This window comes from Neodiprion fabricii, chromosome 5 (assembly GCF_021155785.1).
Source record: "Neodiprion fabricii isolate iyNeoFabr1 chromosome 5, iyNeoFabr1.1, whole genome shotgun sequence".
Taxonomy (NCBI): Eukaryota; Metazoa; Arthropoda; class Insecta; order Hymenoptera; family Diprionidae; genus Neodiprion; species Neodiprion fabricii.
In genome coordinates, this window is record NC_060243.1 from 22,423,004 (window position 1) to 22,441,681 (window position 18,678).

An 18,678-nucleotide genomic window follows, 5' to 3' on the forward strand; every position below is an offset into this window, starting at 1 on the left:
CGGACGGTTGGCCGCGTTTCGTTATGTTCCGTTCACTCTCGTCATCTTCAGTTACTCCGTCGTTTCTAAATTCGCGCGATTCAGCGTGACGCAACTTATGTAGGAGATAATCGAAAAAACGGGGTGCAGGATTTCAACAACAGCGATAACCAGGCTATCCGAAGCTGCAACTCCGCGATCCATCGAGGTGTAATAGGTGTACCTACGCGAGGAGCGAGCTGCGAAGACGTATAGAGAAAGTAGTAGGTAGGTAGGTAGTGTAGGCCCACCAAGGAATTTCAAATAAATTTAAAACCGTTATTATGCCCTCTCGTAGTCGTCGTCGTCGACGTCGTTGGATAGAATTCGTGGAGCCACACAAAATCTCGAAGCATAAGTGTGGGATCTTTTCTCAACCATGCTCGATCAAGCCCGAATCGGATCCAGCTGCAGTGTTGTACTTCATTAAATGTATCTGTAACGCCCGGTTCAGAGGGGTTACCCCGGCCTATCGATGACGGAGGCGATGCGGAAATTCAGTTAAAAATAACAATTCTTTCCACTGGTTATTTTATTCAAGCCTTTCTATTAAAAAAAAAAAATTTAATCGTTCGAATTCAGGTGTCATGAAACAGGAAAGTACATCACTAAAATATGACGCCATTCCCCTTACAATAAACCTAAAACTAGGTTTTATCGCAAGTCGTGGTGAAAATTTAAAAGAAAGATAGTGCTATGTAAGTAATGAAACGAAATGAGATTAAAAAAATAGAGAAGAAATAATATTTATCAATATTTTAAATCCAAACCTTATATTTTTAACAGTAACTGTGTGACCCATGAGACTTGTACATGAATATTCTTAACTGTGTATGAGCATCAGGATTCGGGCAAAAGTCTAAGGACTATCGCCTAGCGACTAGTAGGCTGAAAAGCTAATTAGCTAGGTATCAGCAACTGATAGGCATTGTGAAGATAAAAACAAAACTCCTAATGATTCGCTTTTTAAAATTCTTCAACGGAACTTCCTTAATATCGCGAGGTAGTTTATCGAAGGTTTTTAACCCCAACATAATCGTAACGTAACTCCCTAACGCTAGTTCTTCTTAAGGGGCAATTTCATAGCTTTGTTGGTGGTAGTACGCGCACTGCATTCGGTATACCTGATATCCTATAGTAATAGTAATTATTACTATAGATTAGTGCTGTGCGATTAAACGATTGATCGAAGTTGCCTCATAATAAATCTGCAGGTCAATCGGTATATGGAATCGAAGCCGCCGATTAATCGATTAATTAAAAAAACGACTGATCAAAAAACTAAATTAATCGATTAATCCAAAAACCGATTAATCGAAGCTGTCGATTAATCGCACAACACTACTATATTGCAAATAGTAATTATACGGAACAGTCGTTATGTTATTCAAGAGTTGCAGTCCGATGACCCTTTTTAACGGTAGAATGGAAAGCACATCTGTGTGCATGAAAGTCAAAGATACTTTTTCATCCTAAATGCTGTATTCTTAAAACGTTTTGAGTACCTATTCTTTTCATTGCAATGGCCGAGGCAATATTCAGAATTCGAATAAAACTTAAGAGGAAGTCGTAACTCGAATCGGCTCAGGTTGGGCGACTGCGGGCCGCCGTTCCAGGCTTCCTAACAGGGTCAAGGGGGTTAAACACGATTAAGCAACTCGCCGAACTACGCGTTCTACATATATATATATATACATATATCTTACACTCATACCACGGACTGACTCGTGATTATACATCGGAAACGCAAGTTCCGTCGTCCGAGGGCCGAGCCAACCGATCCTAAGTTTCCTGTTTTCCAATAACAGTGTAATTTTTTCCTCATTTTCTTCGCGTGGATTAGACATATCTCACCCGTTTCCAAGTACCTGCTCAATACTACGTGTTCGTCGAGTCCAAACCGTATTTAATTTGCCTGAACGCTGTTTCTCGTGAAATTCTCACACGGGGAATATTACGATATTACAATGATGAACAATTACACTATGCTATCGCTATTCAGCACGATTAATTACGGCAAGACGTAGTTCAACGCTGCATGCCTGCTACGGGGTGTCAAGTCATTCACTCTCTCTCTCTCTCTCTCTCTCTCTCTCTCTCTCTCTCTCTCTCTCTCTCTCTCTCTCTCTCTCTCTCTCTCTCTCTCTCTTTCTCTCTGCAACACCAATTCGAAGTTGCCCGACATGATTCACGCATCGCGTATTGAGAAAAACTGTACAAAACACCTGTGGTGCAGTTCGACCGAGTGATAAGGGACACACACACACACACGCGCGCGCACCTAGCATTACGTCAAGTTTCCACACTATACCAAACCGACATTGTTCAAATGTCTTCCGGTCTCTAAGGATCTCCGTTAGAGTTGGCCGCGGGTATTTTCTCTCTTTTTTCCTCTTCTCCGTTCCCTCTTCGACTCAACGTCGTTCTTGTAATATTGTATTATATACCGCAGAGTGAATAAGGCAGAAATGCGGGCTGTGAACCGAGCCTAACGCTCCCCTCGCGAGAGATAGTGGCGTGTCGACGAGAGAGTGGTTCGTGTGCTCCTTAAAGTGCATTGCCTTTACAGTCCTGTCCCCGTTACACCCCCGTGCCAGAAGACTGAATCGTGCAGTGCTGTACTCTCCGCATGTGTACGTTCAGCGAGCATGCACGTATACCTATACAGTTAACGTTACACCCAATCCGACGACGTCAATTTCATACCTATACGCAGTATGCTCAACGTGGTGTTGACGTCATCATCGTCCAGGGTTCATGTTCCAAAATCAGCGCAAGATGTACAGTATGCACGTTTTACACAGGGTGGCGATCAATTGGCTCGAACAAAGTCACTCACTTTTTCTTTTCTCGGTTTTCTCAGTTTACCGGACTGCCGCCTGCACCCCAAGATGTGTTTCTCGATGAGGATGAAGTTGGTAACGTTAGTGTAGCGATGCATGTTTAGGAAAAATCGTTACTTCGCACCTTCAGGGATACCTGAAATTAAGTAAACCATGATAAATACAATATACTCATATTTTGCAAAGCCAAAGCTCCTTGAAAGTCATTATAATATTGCGCGGTAATGATTTTTTTCCTGATGTTGAGTTACGGTAACGTTAACGTTACCAACTTCAGCCTCATGATTTCTCGTAGGTGTATAACTTGGACAGAACGGATGTATACCAGTTATACGATTCGATTTTGTCTAACATATATCGACGCAAACGGAGGAAAAAATAATATCACATTGATATCAGGTACGACGAAATGATGACAACGCGAGGCTGAATACGATTAGAGGAGGGAACGTAGTAGAGGTAGAGAAAAAAAAGCCACGTCCGTCCTACAGCCCCGTCGTCGTGCCTTTTACGTACAGGTGTATAATAGGATATCTTACACCGCAGGTCTCTCTGCAAAGTTTGCTTTCCGGTATTACGAGACTTGGATATCAGATTATCCACTCCGTCATCCCTTCTCCTCATATTTTTGCGAATCCCGCATGTATGCATGATGCAAACGTGGCAGCAGCGCTCCACGCGGTTCAACCCGCGAAATTAAAAGTCCCGCAATACTTGTCAATTTCTTCCAGGGGGAAATACTAACGTGTAAGCATATACCGAGTGCGAGCGGAGTGTCGAGGAGGAGAGAAATTAACGGTTCCATGAGGACTTGCGCGTCCGCTACGCATGTACGTATACATGCATACCGACCAAGTAGTTCTTCTATGAAGACAACTCCAAGGAAACGTCCTAGCTTCGAACATGTTGTGAAAGCTTGTAAAGTATCGAACGTCACAAGTATAAAATTTAAGAATCGGTTGTCGGATGTACCGTAAGATAAGAGAAGGTGGTGGAAAAAATTTGTTAACATTTTCAACACACAGCCTTACGTGTGTGTTATAGGCTCAAATAACGTTCGTAAATAAGCAATTTTTATTTTCTGAAGAAACTCAAAATTACTCGAATATCTTACAGATTAAGAAAATTCTCACGTACGATACGAACTTTTACGGGGTAGTGAAGAGCGCCGTATCTGATAATTATCACCGCTTCAAATTCACCAATGGAGGTGATTATTCGAATAGTAGTTGTAAAAATAAAGAGAAATAGGAAAAAAAAAGTGATTCCTCGCTAATAAAATATATCCTGGATTACTTTCAACGGCGACCCCATTTTTCACCCTGTCCGTGAGATCGACGAGCTACTATAGGTAGCCACATGATAAGCAATGCATCGAGTGACATCTGTGTTCACGTGAAAATGATCATCCAATTCCTCCGCTTCGGTGACCGCATCGTATGTTGCCATCTATCGTCGTGTGCCCAAGCTTTGGTAGGAAGGTTGCCATGGAAATGAGCGACGCTTGACTTCTGATGTCGGCCTCCTTCCTTTCCACAAAAGAAGGGTGTTTGGTTTTTCCCACAACTTTGTAAATTGCAATTCGAATGAAAAAAACTGCAACATGGCATTAATTCATGATGTTTTGACGGAGCTGGGTTGGGGTGATGGATTTCACGTGCCTGTTGCTAACGAGGAGAACAAAAGGCTCGAGGAAGAGGTACCTGAGTTGTTCATACTGCTAGTAGCGGAAACGAAACGCCTACCTTACTATCTACCTGGAATTGTTAACAGATCGACAGAAAGACAAAGTACAAAAGCTCGCTGAGCCTTGAGTTGGACTCCGTCACCCGGCGTATCGATACGATAAAGAAGCACATTGGAAATGTCACCCTGGAACACGAGAACAACCAAAAATTGCTCACCGCTCACTCCATGCAGCTGGATAGCGAGGATCACTTGTTCAGGTTGTGCAATAGCACAAATTCCAAGATGTGTCAGGAGGTGAGGCAATACGACAAGGAGCGGAATGATGTCATCCAAAGGATTCAGAGTAAAAAATGTGAGCTGAGTAAGCTCACGGAGAGGCTTGAGGAACTAAAGAAAAATGCCAAGTTTGATAAGGACCAGCTTGTTCAATGGGAAGAGGCTTTGAGGCGGGGCCAGGAGGACAACCAGCTTATTGAACGGTATATGAAAACTGATAGCCAGAAGTTTAAGGTGGGTGTTTGGGTGGGTTTCTTTTAAAAATGTGAAAAACCCTGCAACACGAATTCTTTATAGGAACTGGAATTGAGGCGGCAGAAACTGCAGACACAGGTAGAATGTTGCCGGCAAACCGTCGTCACTGCTGTCAATGGTGTTTTTGAAATGGAGAATGTAATGGACAGGACAGCCAGGCTGTACGGTGACGCCTTGAAGGAACGCCAGCAGCTCATAAGTCAATGGACACAAAGCGTACTCGTGCTCAAGCAGAGGGATGATGAAATTCACAAGGCCTTGAGGGTCAGGTCGACGTTGCTATTTATACACATTCGTATCTTTCACCCTGCTTCAAACACAGACATTCTTTACTTCTTGTCCCTTCCTTGTTAGTGCAGGAAATAGATAAGCTACGGGAAGTGGCTAGAGAAAAAATGGAGGTGCTGCAGGAGGCTGAGAAGTTTATCGAGAACCAGGTCAAGAATAACAAACTGCTCGAGGAACAAATCAGACAGCTGGAGAAAAAACTCGTTGCAATTAAAGACGAGCGATTGAGGCTCTCCGAGAATTTTAATACGTATACAACAGAGGTGGGTCGTCATTTTTTAACAATCTTTCACATTGAAATTTAAAATTGTATTTCAGCTTCACATGTACAAGAAAATGCTGGCGCATGCGGCGCAAAGGACACAGAGTGTGAGGGCGAAAAGAAAAAGGGCACAGACGGAAATTGAGAACAGAAATAGAAAATTGGAGGAGTGGCGAAAGCAGATACAAGAGCTGAAGGAGACTTATGACGAAATAGATCATCGGAGAACTAACATAGCAGAGAGAACCAAGCAACTCGAGAATATGATTGAGGTAATTAATATATGGAATTTGATGTTAGACAACAGATTCAAGTATTTTCTTTCCTTATCTTGGCAGAAGGAGGAAAAATTTCAATCGCTCATCAATAAGGAAATTAATCGAATCCAAGGAATGAATATGCGGAGCACGAGTCAAATATCTGAGCTTGAGGGCGAGATAAAAACATTGGAGCTACAAATTGAGAATGAGAGGAAAAAAGTTGAAGTACTAGAGATTTTGCATGTCAAAGAGAGACGAAAATTGAAAGAGAAAATAGATTCTGCCTATCATCGTGACTTTGAGATACAAAAGGGTCGGATGAAACTCGGACACCTCAGTGGAGCCGAGCAAGACGGAGCAGAGTTAGAAAAGAAAGAAAAAACGATAGAGGAATTGGGAAAATGTTTGACTGATAAAAATGACCTGTTGAAGCTTCTTCAGTCTCAGATTAAGACTCTGGAGGTAAATTTCAAGTGTGCAATTTACCACCTTTGATCTGAAAACAATTCCTTATAAATGCAACAATATTTCAGCACGACATGAAGAAATTATCGACTCACATAGCTAATGACGAAGCGCAGTTAAAACTGCTGAAGAACAAGAAGCAGGATCAAGTGCTGCTTATGGAGGGAGGTGAAAAACACTTAAAAGTAGCCAGAGCTCGAAACGAGGAGACCCAAGTGAACGAAAACATACTTAGGTTAAGAATTTACCAAGCGGAACGAACTGTATCGAATATCAACAACAAAGTATACAATTTGGAGAAGTACAAACTTGAGATACAAGCGGTGAGTGATTGTTACTAGCAACGTCAAATTTCTAGTTTTTTGTCTTTATGTTCATTCATTATTAATCTGTAATTTCATGTAAAAATTGTATCAGACAATGCAAGAGAGAGAAGCTGAAATAAAAGCTCAGAAGGAAGCCCTTGCCGTGAGAAAAAAGACAGCCAGCACAGAGACGTTAGAATTACGCATGGCGATCGCCGAGCGCAAGACGCGTATACAACAGCTACAAACTAGGTACGACAAACTGATGTCTTGCTTGGGGACGACAGCAGACGGGGAGCCCTTGACAACAACTTACATAAAAATTAAAAGCGCGCAAGAGAAGTATGCCCTTCAAGAGCAGGGGGACAAACTTGACGAATCGATTAGAAAAACTGAATGTGAGATTCAGAGTATGGAGAACACGTTAAGGATTGTCAATGCGTCCAATGATAAATATAAAAAAAGTTTGGGGCTAGTCGAAGAGCGAGGACCCGAGCAAATGGAGCAGGAAAGATTGGGCGAGGAAATGTACAATGAGATGGAACGCTTCAGATACAGAAGGGCACAACTGGTACAGGCTAAGGCCGACATAGAGGTGAGCTAAAAATTTTCATATACATATACAATTTGGTAATAACTCTACATTAAATGGCAATCCAAATAATATTTCCACAGGTAATGAAAGGTAGCTATAAACAGCTATTGGAAGACATAGAGAAGGCAAATGACAAAGAGACATGTAAAAAGCGTTTTCTGGAAACCCTGAAGCATCAGATAAGTGATCAACTGGAAAAGCAGTTGAGGGCTGACAAAAGCCTTCACAAAGTATACAAGGACATTCAAAACAAGAAACTCTGTGCCGATGACAGTTTGATCCTAATGCAGGAGGTAAGAATTGACTGATGATTTGTTTCAAAGGTATAGGAACTTGAACTAGACAGCTGCCGCATAAACCTGACGATGCAATATTTTGAAAATTTCACAGAAGGATATTGCAATTCGTGAACTTGAAGAGCAGAACGGTCTGGCCCTGCAACACATCACTGAGCTCACAGTTCGTCATGCCGAGGCTGAGCCCTATATAAAGAAATTACTGTCGGACAAAAATATGGTATTGCCCTGTACCAACTATCTCAAGCCATCACCAACATCTAGTCGATGCCACAGCAGCGCCAGTTCCATATCGACTAAAATGGCAACGAGGAAGAGCGAAAATGTGTTTTCAACATTGTGTCCATCGACAGAGAGTTTGGGATCCATTGTCAATATACAGGCAAACTTTGAGGGTTTGTTTTCACGTTTCTTTCTCATCTAATTCGCCTGTTTCAGTACGATTCGTTGCTTTCTTAGTAGTTTAATAATATTTGAATTACAGATACAAGTTTACATGGAAAAGCTAAGAGGTGCACAGACCCTAGTACACGGCCTAAGAAACCAATCTCTCAGTGTAGCACTCAGTCCTCGTCGAGTGGTAAATCCGGTCTAGCTAAAAAAAAATGAACAAACGTTCATTTTTATATAATCAAAGGTAAAAATTATCGATATATACACCGTGGAACTACAAACTTCTTAAATGTATTCTTAAATTGAAAATAAATAAATAAATATACTTCAGCATTTAACAATATATTGGTGCATCGCTTTTATCCTCCTCCTCCATGAAACTGGGTCTAGTATAGATACTTGAGACTTTCACCATTGAGTTTTATTCATAGCTGGTAGCTCCATTGTGCTTTATGATTTTGATATTGGATTAGAATCGATCTTTCTTGACTTTTTTTGTCTCATGGAACAGGGTCGAGATGAAAAAATCACAATGATATTGGAAAGAATTAAGTATCGGAAGGTTTGCAAGATGCTGCCGCGATTGTTAACGCGCATGATTTTAGTGGAAATAAGATTTCACGTTACTGTTGATAGCAGTTGGCTCCCACGACGTCCGTGATTTGCTCCGGTGTGTCCACTCTCAATCACTAAAAATGCACGTTGTCAGTTAGAATTTCAAACTTACTCGAAACCGCAAACATTCAAGGATTACTTATATCGCGCGTACAAACTTGACTCACTCTTTATTAGTCCAACTTTTTGGTTAACCATCTCAGACACTCGCGGAATTATGAACTCAATGTTTGTCACTGCTGGCTGATATTTACACACCATTATAAACGTATTATTACGTACACGGAACATTTACCATCAGCAAATCCTTCCGAACTCGGGGAAATGGAATCCGCGATACCTGCACAGCCACATCTGACAGTTAACCTGATATTCATTCGCACGTTTGAATAAAGGTTTATGTAGGTATATTCTGATCAATGCTAAGCCCGCTGTTCGTTCCAAAAGCTCACGAAATTTATTCGAAACAACGCTGCGTTGAAGCCGTCACGGATAGTCTCCATTTGAAATTCTGCCGGCAACTGTTTTTTCGATTTTGAATTCATCGAATAGCGATGCATGTTGCCAACCCTACGGATGTTGAATGATGACCGCGAGTTCTTGAAATCTGAAATATGTAATTCTAAAATGTTCAAAACCAAAATAATTAAATTGGGAAGTGTACGTTATGATTATTTAAAAAAGAACGAAATGTAATTATATTTGTTTTTTGCTTTGATTGTAACGTAAAATGACACCCGCAAACTGTACCAATCCAATACCAATCGAGCCTATTTATCCTATTACACGGGGATTCTGTCATGCCGATCAGATAGTGCTGCACTCTGTCACAAGTTTAAATATTTACATGCGTACACAACGATTCATTATAACCTCAAATTTCATCAAACGATGTCGAGGTCCCCTGTCATTTCTGAAAATGTCAAAACGTTGGGGTAGCGATTATGTGGTCGCCGAGCACCGGGATTTGCAGGTAAGCCAAGCGACTCGCGTCGCCCCCACTAAAAAACTAACTCAAATTAACCACGGTTGCTCAAGATCTTTGTAATCGAGCTTCGCCCCAAACCTCAAATAATTAGCTTTCTCCATATGCACCAGGCCAATACTATGGCGGTTGACACAACCGGGAGCTTCGTTCTTCTGGCCGGGTGAGTTTCAATGCTTTCGACCAGATTCCTATAAAGCCTCTCAAATATACCGATTCATTGGCTCTGCAGGCGAAGATGCTTTGCCGTCAAGCACCTGGACGAAGGCACGGACACCCTGCGAAAATTCCAACGTCAGAGCAAGTACGAAGTTGGCTCTGCCGAATGGAATCCCAACTCTCAGAATTGTCACCTTTGCGCTATATCCGTAAGTAGAAAAAGCATCGATAAATAAGGAGAGGCTCATTGTTTTCTTTCTACAGAGTAACAACAGAGTCGAAATACTCAATTTTGTTGGTGGAGATGGACGTGATCTCACAACGACGCATAGCCTCAGAGCACATACGCGTGTTGTTAGCGACTTGAACTGGCATCCCACTGAGCCTGACATTCTCGCCTCGTGCAGCATAGACACATTCATACACATTTGGGACATTAGAGATCAGCGTAGGCCCTGCTTGTCGCTATCTGCTGTTGGTAAAAGTCCCAATTTTGTTTTTATGTTTCAACAATTGTTACATAATAGTTGTTTGATGAAAAATCTCATTTTAGCCGGAGCATCTCAGGTCAGATGGAACTGTCTGTCTCCACACATTGTGGCCACTGCGCATGATGGCGACATCAAAATATGGGACCAGAGGAAAGGGAATAGTCCGATGCAGTACATAGCTGCTCATTTAACTAAGGTATTAGTTTGGTTTTCTTTCCCAATTATTTTTGTGTGAATGCTTATAAACCGAGGACATTGAACAGGAGAAACTGTAACTTGTGTGGTGCTTGGTTTAAAATGTATAGCATGAATATCCGAATGTTGTGAATTTTCACAATCGTTTCAACAATTTTCGTATTATTTACTGACTTGGTACATTTGGGATAAGTGGCCTCTTGTCTTTCAAGATACATGGCCTGGACTGGTGTCCTTTTCAACAAAATCAATTGGCGACTTCTAGTCAGGACTGTACAGTGAAAATATTTGATGTCAGTAATCCACGAAGAGCAGAAAGCATATTGACGACAAGTGCACCTGTGTGGAGAGCCAGATACACGGTAAAATTTAATCATCTGTATTGCTAGCTGTATCAAATAATTGCAAGAAAGTCGTGAAAGATTTTCAAAATCTCATTTACGGTTGCTTGTAGCCATTTGGGGAAGGTCTGGTTACAATAGTTGTGCCACAGCTCAGGCGAGGGGAAAATAGTCTGCTACTGTGGAACACCTCGAATCTTACAGCTCCAATTTACACGTTTATAGGGCACACTGACGTTGTGCTAGAGTTTCAGTGGAGGCATCAGAAAAAAGGTATTCCAAGAGGGGTTTTTGTAGTAAAATATTTGATTGCGCTGTATTAAATAATGTCAAAGGGCAACAATAACTTATTTTTCTATCGCAGCACCGAATGACTTTGAATTGATAACTTGGTCCAAAGATCAATGCCTGAGAATATTCAAAATCGATCCATTTCTACAAAAGGTAATCACTATAATCATCATATAACTCAGTTCATAACTCTGTATTGAGAATTCACAAAATCTAAGACTCATGAAACGACGATGTTGCTACTAAAAATTACTTATAACACAAATAAAATCAATCCTTGCACGTTTTAGCTATGCGGACACGATTTGGATGATGGAACATCTGTCTATACTCCGTACACAGAAGACAATAACCTGAGTGAGTGTATCGCAAGCTTCAAGTACGAAATTATGAGGAGAATCGCTATTGTATTTGCAATGACTGGCTAATAAAATTCTTAGGGACGTTACGTTCTATGCAACAGCTCGAGCTTCAAGATACACCGACCGACAGAGAAATGAATTTTGTCATGTCAAAAATTGACGGAGGTAAAATGGGCATAGAGTCGCTCACTTACTCAACAAGCGACAAAGATGTTTTGTCACCGACTCAGCCGAAAACGTTACAGCAAGAATTTTCATTGATCAATGTGAACATTCCAAACATTGAGGTAAATTTACTCGTGATTTTTGCATCGTTTCGATTATTTCCAGACTCACTTGTAATGTATTCTGTGTTTCGCATCTCAGGTGAATGCTATGGATGCAGAGCAACGAAGCTGTACGGTCACAGCGTCAAATAAAAATTACAATGTTATATTGAAAGTAAACTTTCCTGGTAATTACCCATACAATGCGTCACCGACCTTTCAATTCTGTCCTGGAACAACCATAGACAATACAGCGATGGCAAAGCTCTCGAAGGTACTGAAGCAGACCGCTCAACAACGAGTTAGGAAGAATCGATCCTGCTTAGAGCCCTGTTTAAGACAGCTGATCACAACTTTGGAACAGGTATTTCCTTTTGATTTGGTTGTCGAGTTCTCGATTTTTATCATTTGAAGATGATCAATTTCATTCTGCCTAAACAGATGTGCGTCAGCGACGAGACTGAGGGTAAACATCTGGGATACAGGATGCCACATAGTGCTAACTTTCTCAATACGACCGGTGCCATATTTCCAAACTACCAGGATACCTACATTCCTTTTCCGCGGACTTCAGGTGCTAAATTTTGCTGCGTAGGTAAGGAGTTCTCAAGCCAGGGTAAAAACAAGGGGTTAAATCCGTATTTTAATCTACACCAATCTTTTCTAGGAATACTAGTTTGTTTTGGCCGAACGCCGTACGCCAGAAGGCCATCCATAAAGCCGGAAAGCGTAACGCCGCGAGCTCTCTCGGCGTTAGGATCGGGAGTCGGTAGCAGTAGTCATTTTCCCCACGTATATCCGGCTTATTCACAACCGAATGCAGCTGATAACATATCTATAAGCTCATTCTACTTTCACGAACGGGTAAACTTGTCATCATTTGTATATACTTACATAAAAACTTTGCCAGTAACTTGGAACTGTTTCTCTCGTGACGTCTCATCTGCAAATAGAGAGGGTCCAGACGTAGTTTGCACCCATCGACCAGGCTCCACTCGAAAACACCTAATAAAAATCATCCGATGGTTACAATCTATGACGCCTCCCCATTGTTCTTTGTTAACAAAGAACTCGCTGAAAAGTACATGTGAGTTTTTTATCATTTGTATTGAGTATTTGAATCACGAAACAATAAGAATAAAGCAACACCCCCACTGTAGCATCAATATTACAGACATTCCTGGAATGTGTCAGTATAATGCCGGAGTGGCAGCTTTGCTTGAAAGACCGGACCTCGTTCAAGCTTGGTGCCTAGCCGCACTCGTCATATCGCAGCCGATGCCCTCCAACCTCTCCTCAAACGATATCGAGACTCCGTGGCCCTTGCATCCATTTGGTCAAAACTTGATCCATTCTCTGTGAGTTCAGGATTCAAGATTAGGCAGACCCTTGATGATCAACTTTATTCACTTTTCAGTATACAGCATTACGCCAGCCAGTCTGATATACAAATGGCAGGCATGCTGAGCTGTACATTTACTTATCGTTCTGAAAATCAAGATGTTGGGCAGGGACGTGCAGTGAGCAAGTCTGTAAACGTCAGTGTAAGTAAGACACAATATTGTTTTAAGTGCCAAGTAGACTATACAACGACTTGTGATGAAAAATTCAATTGGCAGGTAACTACTGTGTAAATTATCATCGTCGCCATTATAATTATTACGGTTGTTTTTATTATTATTATTGTCATTGCTATTTTTATGATGCATGCTTTGTGCATTGCTAACGAAGAAAATGGCTATCAAAATCTATAAATGAAGATTTTGTATTTTCACTTAGACAGGCGTTCTCTGTCGTTTTCTTTTCTTTAATTTTGATTTGATCTGCCCTACCAGATTGCCAATGCCGCTACTATTGCTGCTCCCTTGCTGCTGTTTGCGGTGCTTTCTTGATTCCTCTGTCCCTTTGCTTTTGCGTAGTGTATAACAATTTGTCTGCCGAGCATGCATTGCTTATCCAACTGACATTTTATTATCTCTGTTGTAGAGGCTTTCCACTGGGAAATGGTGGCAGAAGGTAAAGTATAAATATTATTCTTTAGCGTATCTATAGATTTGTATCAACGACAGCTTTTGGTTTGCAAATTACTCTTCTTTGGTTCTCGGCAATAAAAATTCATATCTTCCGCTTCGGTTATCACACCAGGGCTTACAGTATGTTGTGACTGATCAAAGTTTTCACCTGTGTGTGTGCGTGCGCGTGTGTTTTGACAAATATTAAGCTAATGCAAAGAATCTATGCCTTGCCGAATTCGTGGACTTAGAGCTTCGATTAAACTAAGTTTTCTGCTTTTATTTGGGTACGTAGATACATTCTAGATGTAGTTTCCACTTCTCTCGGCAAATATCCCAAAAAAATTTCATCACAATCATATATCGACGGTGAAACATGATGTAACAAGAAGCGTTACCGTGACATAACTTGTAACTCATGTGTAACAAGTTATGCTCCACTCAAAGGTTTGTAGCTCTAATATGACATTTACATAACATGTGGCACGCATTACGTAATAGCAATAATGTTTTATTCCTAATATTGCAAGGTATACTGATGTAACATTGATGATTGACTGCTACATGGCTGCTACCAGCCTCAATGTATGTATGCATGTACATTGGCGCTACATAACATGGTAATAGCCACTAAGGCACCCCCCACCTAGCAAACATAGTTACTTTGAAGCAGTGTAACGGCAATGGGACGGGTTGTTACACTATGATAATTCGGTATTTTGATGCATATGTACGTCAGAGTTTGGTAGCGCATATTCGATAGGCTTGTAGTGTACTGTAGGTTGCTCAAAAAAAAGGGCCTATGATGTTTTTGAAATTCCGCCAAAATAAAGGTACAGACATGCATACATGCATTTCGTTAAAATATGATACATGAGATTGCATGCACTAAAGAATAATTAATATACCAATTGATAATATTTCATAGAGCTTGAAGCTTGCCAATAGTTTGTTGCGTGTTCGCAGCTGTGGCACTCGTTAATTTTCTCTTACCCTTCGCTGTAATAAATGAATAAGTATTATACCTGTGTGTATAATAAATCTTCTACTCGTCATTCAATTAACGCTCAAACATAACAATTTTAGCCTGGCGGTTCACCGTATCACACAATACATCCTGCAGATACGACGCTTGAGGGATGGAATTTCCAAAATCTCAAACAACATAGGTCAAACTCGTGGTCTGAATCTCTCGACGACCTTAAATTCGTTCAAGAAACATTGGGTGATCCCGTCCGAAACATTAGGTGACAATTTTCAATTATTAAAGAAGTAAGGTCTTGTAGAGAAAGAAAACAATCGAAATTTGTCCCACTTTGGGACAAGGATGAAACATCGTCATTCGAAAGCTAGCACGTACTTCTCTCTTTCAGGTTTCTTGATGAAAAAAACACCACCCTCTACGATAGCTATAAAAAAGCATATGCTGAAGTCCTGCATAGTTGGAGGCTCCTTGATGCCAGGGCACAGGTACTAAAACACGTCAGTGTACCACCGATCGATTCCCACAAGGCTGTAGAGTTTCAAATTGAATGTTATATCTGCAATAAATCTAGTCGTGGTCCACAGTGCAACAATTGCAGGCAGTTGGCATTTCAATGTGCCATATGTCACATATCCGTTAGAGGTATGGAATTAATTGTACAGCTTTCAGTTGTGACATTCACTCTGATATCCTATGAAAAAATCACCTAAACACAGTACTCATCGATATTTCAGGACCCAGCAACGTGTGTGTAGTTTGCGGACACGGAGGTCACACCGAACACTTGGCCGCTTGGTTCACAACCAAGACACTGTGTCCAACAGGCTGCGGATGCTACTGTCTCAACGAGAGCACTACCCTCATGAAAATTTAATCACCATTACACTGTTACATCGTAACCACGCACCAGTCTAAAAGTTATGCAATCCCAAAACAATCGACACGTTACATCGCATGTTCTTTGTACAAACCATGCACGACATCACCTAATAGCAAACGGCGGTGAGGGGGAGGAATTTGAACAAGTTCCCCATTTTCTCTACATGGACCATTAGCTTCTTATAAGTTAAGTAGAACAGTTTTGGGCATGTATTACCATTGTATACAATTGTATAATTATTGCGAATTAGAAAAAAATACTAAGATCTCGATGTCGACCACGGCTACAAAATATAGATAGGCATCAAATTATTATTTGTGCATTTTTTATTAGCAATCAAGTTTTCAACGGTACATGAATAAACTGTACAGTTTTAATTTCATCCTTCAACTCTTACACGTAGGTCTTTGCACGGTAATTGATGCTCATAAAAAATAATCCTTACCTTAAGATGTAATTTCTATATTCAGTATGGCTAGAGGTATGCGTGTGCGAATTGCTGTGTCAATCATGTCCCCAAACTGGCTGTCGATCTTCATTTCACTCTACAGGCGCGTTGTTCGATTATAACAGCTACAAAAAATCCAAGAAGTTAATTGTCACTGCCATCCTACCTAGTTCAGCTGCATCGCTATATAAAAGTATATACAAACATACATCAAGCGTGAGTCTACCTTTCAAGGAGTCGCCGTTTCAGCTCAGGTGGGTATGCAACATATATGTAATGATCGGGTGTTTCAGCACTCCCTGCGGAGGGCGTGTCTTGTCCGGGTTCCAATTTCCCTTTGCTATCTTTCTTATTTTGGTCAACTTTCGAACCATGCTGCGGAGACGTCATTTCCTTGTTCCTATTGTTGTGTGGTGAGTGCGAAATCCCTGACATTCCATCAGCTCTCATTTCATGCACAGAACTGTCATACGAAATTGATTACTTGCACATTCACAATATATGAACTAATGGCCATGATTAAACTGTATCAGTTTGATATAGAGCATTTACAGAACTGACAGATTGACATCAAGAAAGCAAGGATTTTTCGTGAAACCCTTGACGTATTTTGACAATCCCATCCATTGCTTGGATCAAATCGAAGCGTTGCATTCGTATAAACTTACTTAACGGAATTGAAGAAAGTAGTGCAAGCAAACGATCCGGAAGGAAAAGTCTATTATAAATCTAGACTCTCCTTGGGATTCTTTTTATTAATTACTTACTCAAATAATATCCAAATGATGTAATAGCACATTGACATTCCCAGTGATAAGAGCATGGCTAGTATGAATAAGAGATGCCACGGTATCTGACGTTGCTGTCTGCGCGTATCTTCCCAGTATTTTTCGCATGTCAAATACCAGCAAACGGCTCGATTGAGTTCACCTGTTATCAAAAAAACAGCGAAAAGCAGAGTGAAACGCGTTTTAGAATTTTAAAAGAACTTAAAAACACTGCTGCCCAATCGTGGCATGAAACCACGCACCTTCAACTTCCGTGAAATCTTGAATGGACAGATTAACAAGCAATCCTGCGATGCAGTCACGTACCAGAATCTGAGGGGAAAGAAAATCAGCGTGGTAAGGGAGTATGAAAATTGATATGAAGAAGTTGTAAAAAATGTATGAATTGTTGGTATTAGTACCTCACATCTTATTTTCAATTTCAAAAGCTCCTCAGGCTTGCAGTTTGATTTGAGTTTCTGTAGCTCGGCGAGCCGCTGCTGATTTCTATCGATAGCTGGTAGAGCCGAGTCGACGAGATGATTACTGTCACAGATGTCATGTGTCTTATTGTTTTCTTCATCCTCAGAACCGATCATTTTCTGCTTCTGATGGTTAATGGTGAAATGATTCTCAGGGGTATCTCGCCTGTCGCAGTAGTGATGGAACGTTCCTCTGTTAGTGCCACCGCTGGTCTGCGACTCTTGAAACTTGTCACCGAATACCCTAGCCAAGTCTCTGGATCCGGTCGAAGGAGCTAGCGTTGTTTGACGAGCCGTCGTTTCCCTCCATACCTCGATGTCCGTATTGATGGTACTCGAATCGTCTATTGATGACCCCTCAAAGTCTTGAGTTATCAGAACGTCACACCTCATAATATCGCAGTAGTCAGCTAGACAGACAGCATCCTCTGCCTTAACAAGGAAGATACTAACGTAAATAAATGTAGTCAACTAGCAATGATAGTACAGTTAATAACAATTAACATCTGTACTGACAATGTTGATGTCGCCTTTGTGTCTATTATCAAAATGCATGTCCAGGTGACGCTCTTCGTAAAATGATTTTCCGCACAACCCGCACGTCCATTGGGAAGGTCGATGCTGATATTTGGCCGCCTGTTGAGGGTGAAATATGTCTCTGGTTCTATGGAACGGGCACTCGAGGGGCAGCTCGACTTGGTATTTGTTCAGCACGGGGATCCATTTCTGTAAGAGGGGAAGTTTGCGATTAAAAATTGAAGCTGATTAAAATAAGGAGAATAACAAATTCAGCCAGCCACTCCTCCTTTACCTTTTGTACTATCCTCCGTACCACCGAGGCACTGTCTCGAGGGCATGATATTTTGAAAACACTCGGCCCTGGCCATGGTATTTGACACAGCAGCAGCACTGCCAATATCTGTGAATCATGCGAGGTGATATTTATTCGTTTTCTCGTTACACGCATCTCATTATCCCTGAATTGGGAATTGAAGAAGGTAAGTGGTGAATTGGATTCCGTCGGGTCGCGTTGCGGTGCGGAATGACAGAACAGAAAAGTTTGCTTTTTTTCGCAACCCTGCATAACACAGGTCGGGAATTGATTTTTTTTCCTTTCCTAATTTACGCCGCTGTGACACGGATGTTGCGCGTGATTCTGCCGTGCGTGTAGTTCGATCGAAAACTTTTCTAAAATATTCTAAATTATTACCTCCGCGTGAAGGGATTTGGTCTTCATTCATATCCCATGTAGAGAGCTCCACTCCACGGAATCACCTAATCGTCAAACTGTAATAAACCGTCGAGGAGAAATTTTCTACATAATATCGCGGGAACGCGCTCGTTTACCCCTGCAGTCGTAGTGCGGTACGATTTTAGAGGAACCTCCCCTTCCACCAGGATTCCCGCGGACGCAAGCGCCTTCATTAGCCTTCCGCGCGTGCATCTGCACCCGC

At 41.3% G+C, this 18,678-nt stretch overlaps 3 protein-coding genes across 7 annotated transcripts; 2 read left to right on the forward strand and 1 right to left on the reverse strand.

The window, feature by feature from the left end:
• The first annotated feature begins 4,076 nt into the window (after positions 1-4,076).
• LOC124182622 (coiled-coil domain-containing protein 39) lies at positions 4,077-8,270 on the forward strand. The gene is made up of 11 exons (XM_046570122.1): positions 4,077-4,560; positions 4,635-5,060; positions 5,124-5,345; positions 5,441-5,632; positions 5,688-5,903; positions 5,970-6,353; positions 6,425-6,679; positions 6,774-7,256; positions 7,337-7,549; positions 7,647-7,947; positions 8,037-8,270. Exons 1-11 carry the CDS (start codon positions 4,465-4,467, stop codon positions 8,159-8,161), a joined length of 2,913 nt encoding a protein of 970 aa, XP_046426078.1. The 5' UTR covers positions 4,077-4,464; the 3' UTR covers positions 8,162-8,270.
• A 1,111-nt stretch (positions 8,271-9,381) lies between these two features.
• LOC124182621 (GATOR complex protein WDR59) lies at positions 9,382-15,841 on the forward strand. Of its 5 annotated transcripts, none has more exons than XM_046570120.1 (20): positions 9,382-9,533; positions 9,659-9,708; positions 9,778-9,913; positions 9,969-10,182; positions 10,258-10,391; positions 10,603-10,752; positions 10,845-11,004; positions 11,096-11,175; positions 11,313-11,379; positions 11,463-11,671; positions 11,751-12,014; positions 12,092-12,245; positions 12,318-12,514; positions 12,604-12,737; positions 12,811-13,008; positions 13,068-13,194; positions 13,637-13,666; positions 14,749-14,909; positions 15,036-15,132; positions 15,382-15,841. In XM_046570120.1, the coding sequence occupies exons 1-20, from the start codon at positions 9,408-9,410 to the stop codon at positions 15,400-15,402; spliced, it is 2,709 nt and encodes a 902-aa protein (XP_046426076.1). In that variant the 5' UTR covers positions 9,382-9,407; the 3' UTR covers positions 15,403-15,841. The 5 variants fall into 5 exon arrangements, with proteins under 5 accessions (XP_046426076.1, XP_046426077.1, XP_046426073.1 ...); XM_046570117.1 differs by having other exon boundaries at positions 9,383-9,533; positions 15,036-15,289; XM_046570119.1 differs by having other exon boundaries at positions 9,383-9,533; positions 10,009-10,182; positions 15,036-15,289.
• On the reverse strand, positions 15,836-18,612 carry LOC124182631. The gene is made up of 8 exons (XM_046570142.1): positions 18,435-18,612; positions 18,036-18,143; positions 17,741-17,950; positions 17,165-17,656; positions 17,006-17,075; positions 16,743-16,905; positions 16,202-16,438; positions 15,836-16,100 (listed from the first exon to the last, which is right to left on the reverse strand). The coding sequence occupies exons 1-8, from the start codon at positions 18,459-18,461 to the stop codon at positions 16,073-16,075; spliced, it is 1,335 nt and encodes a 444-aa protein (XP_046426098.1). The 5' UTR covers positions 18,462-18,612; the 3' UTR covers positions 15,836-16,072.
• Between the last annotated feature and the right edge of the window lie 66 nt (positions 18,613-18,678).